The sequence below is a fragment of the Lampetra fluviatilis genome, chromosome 3 (genome assembly GCF_964198595.1).
Source record: "Lampetra fluviatilis chromosome 3, kcLamFluv1.1, whole genome shotgun sequence".
Taxonomy (NCBI): Eukaryota; Metazoa; Chordata; class Hyperoartia; order Petromyzontiformes; family Petromyzontidae; genus Lampetra; species Lampetra fluviatilis.
The window spans coordinates 23,626,653-23,632,515 of NC_136277.1; the positions used below are offsets into that span (position 1 = coordinate 23,626,653).

At 46.4% G+C, this 5,863-nt stretch overlaps 1 protein-coding gene across 1 annotated transcript in view; it reads left to right on the plus strand.

The window, feature by feature from the left end:
- LOC144950105 (uncharacterized) overlaps positions 1–3,082 on the plus strand; it is a 34,613-nt gene extending 31,531 nt beyond the window's left edge. Inside the window, exons 4-5 of the mRNA XM_078880162.1 lie at positions 706–1,057; positions 1,817–3,082. Coding sequence (XP_078736288.1) covers positions 706–1,057; positions 1,817–2,445 — 981 coding nt within the window. The 3' untranslated portion in view covers positions 2,446–3,082. The remainder of the gene's footprint in view (positions 1–705; positions 1,058–1,816) is intronic.
- Positions 3,083–5,863: the final 2,781 nt, after the last annotated feature.

Sequence of the window (5,863 nt, forward strand, 5' to 3'; positions counted from 1 at the left end):
CTATTACAACATGACTTCACGAGCTAACGGCACCATGGCAGCATTGTATGACTACAACACGGCATCATCATACCATGACAACATGAGACTATGGCAAGCATTAATAGTCCAATACCTGCAAAATAACCAAATACCTGGGTCGCAAATCACATAAGGGTTGATTATGTTTGTTACCAATGAGCCGTCGTCTCTAGAAACACTAATCAATCCTCAGTGGTGCTGGATAGAACTTCTACCAGTGTCACATCATCATCATCACGTAATCCCCACCCACAAGTTAAGTCGACCAATCAGGCACCGATACGCCTTGACACGTGCACGCATCATACGTGTACTCAAGTGTGCGTGCGTGGTAACCACTGCACCGCCGCCGTTGCCTGTATTCGCCTTCGCAAATGCACATGCCACTCTTGGCAAACGATGTGTCCTTCAGCTGTGCGAGACGCTCAGGGTAGCGAGCAGACTGAATTGATTTCTAGTTCAATCGGGATTGCATCTGTGAAAATCGCCTTCACATGTTGAACCCCCCCCTCTCTCTCTTAGCTCTCTGATGTGTTTTGAGTTTGTACTTTGCTTCGTTTGGCATGATGTGCAATGTTTTGCTCCGTGTGCTGTGAGCCCACGGCATGTGGCGCTGTACAGCACAATCCGCTGAAACCCTACGCAGTAATGTGAACACTCCCTTTGCTCTCTCTCCCTCTCTAGACGGAGCTTATTTCACTTAGACTCCGCTGTGGCCTTTTGCACGGGGAGGACGTCAAGAGCCCTTCGCCTGTCCGTCCGTCCATGCCGCAGCACTACGACCACCAGCAAGACAACAGCCATGACCAACAGCACCACCCATATGACAAAAACCAGCACCGCAACAAACAAGAGGACGCCGCCCGCTTATACGACAGGGTCCGGGGATGGAATCCTTGGACGGGCGATCGTCAGTCCCCAGAGGTCGGAGGTCTTGGGGGAGGTGGGGAGGGGTCACCTACCACCCGTGCCATCGAGGGCGCGTGCCAGGGCAACTCCACTCCGGAAGCCAAACGAGGACGCTGGGAGGAGCATGGTGAGCATTTCCCGCTGAAGCAGCATCATGTATCATCGTAATCATCATCACCGTCACCATCATCCATAAGCTATCCACTTGTGGATGATGGCCTCCTCGAGACATCACCATCATTCACAGTCCCGTGATGGAAAAATCCACCCGGTACCTGCACGTGAAGTGCTTTGACCATTTGTGTGTTTTAAAATGACGTTGAAACTGCTTTAACATAAGATATAATTTAGCATCTCATCTGCAATCATTCAATATTTATACTCATTTCAGCATGGCAACACTTTGACTTAATTTGTTTGGTGATTTTTCAAGATTTTCTTTCCATTGGTGTAATGTGTTGTGAGATGAAAAAATTGTCATTCAAAACTCTCAAAGTAAGCAGTGCACTGCTTTGTGTCAGAGAGCAGCTACGGGAGATGACTCCATGGGTCTATTTTATACACTATAGGCACCCTTATTCTATATACTCTATACATGTCACCTCTTAAACTGAATTCTTAATTTTAAAAATCTAAAATGAAGTGAAAAAAGCGAAAATCTATATTTAATTATGGCTTGTTTTGTGCAGTCACAGATAACTGTACTTTGACCTTTAACTCACCTAGTGTGAAATATTCAACTTAATCACATGTGGCTGAAACCCACAGATTCAAATCCAGGATTTCAGCAGTTAATGACTGAGTGTTCTGACATGGTGTTCGCCCCCTGTGCCACCTGGTCAACTTCCCATATTTTAACTTTTGACTGATTTTTCTCTTTCTCTAGCAGATGGAGAAAAGAAATCTGTGGGAGGAGAGACGGAGGACATCAGCCCAGAGATATGGACAAGTGTGATTTTAAACGGGCTCGGAGGTGTACGGGGACAAAGAGAGTGGATTGAAAAGACAGACAAATGCGCGGAAAGGTTCTACAACTGGTCGGTGGAGAAACCAAACATCAGATGCTGTGCTGAGATGGCTGACACCCACAAAGAGAGAAAATGGAATTTAGAAGGAAACTCGCCTGGGAAAAGACGCTGGAGCACAGAATCAAACAATCACGGGGGGAAACACTCTGGCGGGGCAAAATACGGACACAACGACGAAGATCTTCCCTGGTCTGACTCCATGACCTCACAAGACTGCAATGGGGATGACAATCACCCCCATGGGTTTGTGATGGACAGAGCGGACGACGCACCCTCAAGTCGTCCCTGGCCAGAAACCCCTCGCAGTGCGCTGCCTCACAAGCTACGGCTCAAAGTGTCTCGGCCATCACTGGGGGAGGCTGACGCTCAAGCGTCCCGGACGAGCCCCCAAAAACGACAGTCAATAATTGAGGGGGCGGTGGCTGCTGGGGGTCGCTTTGGCATCACAAGCACGGGGGATGTGGACAGAAGACACCGGGAACCATGAACACGTGCACATTACCACCGCAAATGCTGACAATCGCACCAGGAGTTAAAGATGAATTGAGATTGCAATTACAGTTCCATCAGTATCGCTCAAACTAAATTGTGTATGTGAATATTGTTATTATCAGGTCAAAGAAATATGCAACCCAAAAATCTGATAAGCACTTATATTGTGGATACACACCTAGGCTGTGTGTCCTGGGATGTCTGATATGAGTTTGAAACTTTGTAAAATTATTAAAAAGGGATATTTTAAAGGTAGGATGAAGTGTGTTATAACACTCATGACATAAATGTGAAATCGCTCCCATACATTTTAACATGTAAATGCAGTGACATCATCGGAGCGCTTTGACTGACAATGTTTTTTATGTCAACATTTTTTAAAATTCCTGAAACTTCAAACAGTATGCAGAACAGCCCAGAACGTACAATGTGAGGTGTATATCTCTACCAGAAATTCTATATTGATTTTGGGTTATTTCCCCTGTAGAATATCGGTGGTGGCCATTACACCAAGCACTGTAATCCATGTTGGGGGATCTCAGGGGGATTTGCGATCCACAGCAAAGCTATCACCAATAATGGGATGGTTGGCCCCTGTAATATACTATAGACAAAGTAATAGCGGCATTTATTGGTGGAAGGTTTTTTTGTTTTTTTACGTATGAATCCTTAAAGTGAGGATTTGTATTCGCCATCAGCGGTGACGAACATTGCTGTGTGCTTATGTTAAGTGTTTGTTTCTCATTTGTCCTGAAATCCACGCAAAAAATAATTTGTGATCCACCTATGGATTGCGATCCATGGATTGGCCACCGCTGCTGTATATTGACATGGCTAATCACCTGATCGCACGTGAACACTGATGGAGACAGAATGTAGACTGGCACACACATCCGCATCAATGTATGTATACATGTGTGTGGGTGTATGCGTGCACGCGTGTGTAAGATATTAAGTTGCTGCTCCAGTGAACTTAAATAATGAGTAGCAACTCAATTACAAGGAAATATATTTCCTGAAGACGACTCAGCTGAAAAGTTTAGACATATCTTCTATTCTCAGCGACAATAAACCCTCTTATTTCTCGTTAACCTGAATCTGTGTTCATAGGTATGTGTATGCACATGTGTGAGTTAATTGGGTACTGCACTAACACCCCAACACTATTTGTTTGATTCACAACCCAGGATAACAAATGGTATATGATCCATTCCTGGGTTTCCTCGGTCAATTCAGCCTCATCTGATTTGACCTAGGTGTGCTAGCCACACCATTCCCTTCTATACCATGCTGGCTAACAATACCTTCCCCAAAAGTCTATAAGGCATTACTTGCAGAGGACCATGGTCTTAGTGTGGATGTGTGTGTGTGTCTTTAAAAGTGGAACTGAAATATCTCGAGTATTTGTAGAACACTCTTATGATGGCCGCGCTCCTGAGTTGGGATTGATGGATCACACATAGATCACTTTGTCCAAATGAGACTCCTAGTCTGCAAGGTTACAAGTCGGCATCTGTAGGAGGCAGTACAGAAACGATACACTTCCATGACAATTAGAAATCGGACACGGGCTGTCCAGAGTTGGTCCGGAAATGACCCACAGCGGATTGTTTCCGTGATAATGAGAAACCAGATCCGAGCTGTATAGGCCACAGGCGTCAAGGGCCACACAGCTAAGGGGCATTGGGCATCCCACTCCATCCAACCCCAAATTCTCTTCTCTTGGGTTAAGTTATGCTCAGCATTATCACCAGCAATGATCTATCCACTGACGTATCAAGGCCTCCAAAAGCAGTCGATATACCTCAGTCTTTGGTGCAACAAATCCATGTGGCTTCTACACACGAGCTTATTGCATCGCTCCGTCTACACGGTGGGTGCACTATCGGGGGCGTTTCCTCTTTTGGCCGTCATGTTCGTTTCGACCACCGACCATTGTCCCCTCAAGCAACGTGTCATTCCTGCCCAAGCACACTTGCTTTTTTCTTAACAGTCGGGACGATGTCTTAAACTTGCATTTGTTCTCTTATCCACGTGGTTCTTCTTTATTTCTCTCGCTGTAATTGAAGCGTGGAACTTTTCTTTCCGTTCTCTTTTGTGAACGTCCTGTGATCCGTCTGTCACAGCAATACGCATTGATTAAAACACTTTCTTATTCGGACACATTGCGATGTTGCTTTTCAGTGTGAAGTTCAGTGTTTCCAAAGGCACTCCAACCTGCTCTTGTCTGACTCTTTATTTAATCATTTTTATAGTAAATCTGCATTCATTAACTCTCCCCTTGGTATACATAATTTGCAATGTGTTCCAGTTGTGTCCATCTAATTGATACCTGCAATTGTTTTGCGAATTTGCTGTGCGTGACTTTTGTGTCTAAATTATCTTGAGACTAACTCTGCAGCTTTGGGATCCATTCTTGGTTAAATCAAGGACACATAATTAATGAACTAACTTATAGCAAAGGAACTAAAGACATGTTGAGGAAGAGACATTGAGGTGTGATGTGAAACTGATGTGATGTGAAACTGATGTGATGTGAAACTGACTAACCAAAGAAGATGTTGACACCAACTCGACAGACGTTAATTGTTCGATGTTTATATGAACCATGTAATGTGTCACTAAAGGTTACATGGATGACATTGGTCGATTCTCAGTGAAACAACGAGCATTGCATGAAAGTAGTCGTAATAATGGACAAGGAATGGTTGAATAAAGAATACTGAATCGATATTCAGAGGTCATGTTAATGTAGTGTCACGATTCACAGACAAAGGTTTCCAGGAGGTACCTTTATTCAACAAGTCCACGCTTCACAGGTTCGTCCTCACACTCTCCATACAGCCAGTTTGTTCAGCTCAACGGGGGCACCAGCGGTTAAATGAATGACACTCAATGAATGAGTCGTTGCTGCTTCTGTGTGTACCGGTTCGCGCGCTGCGCTACGAACCCAGCAACCCGAGTTCGATTTCCTTTACGGCCACCAACGCCAGTGACAATTATCTGCACCGGTCCCCCTAGGTCGACTCAGCCTCAAATGAGTAGCTGGTGCGGTGTGTGAGATCACCGCCACCGGGGAAACAAAGGCGGTCGGGCGTGGTGCTGGCCACCCACCCCCCTCTCGTGTGCCACAGTCCTTCACACGTGCGACTCGCTAACAGCACTGGCCCCAACATCCCGTGAAGGCTACACGGGGGGTGGGTGGGGGGGGTGGTGACCTTCGTGTTTGTCTCGTCGTGAGTGAATCTCGCCGGCTCAGCTCAGACTCCACCGCCGACCTTTGCTCCACTCGGACCCGGGGGGGGGGGGGTCCGGGAGCCCCCCCCCGCACGCCGTCCTCTGTCGCCACCCCCATCAAGGAGGCCAATCGCAGCAGCAGCTGCAGCAGCCGGCGTAGCCTCCCTCTCTCTGCC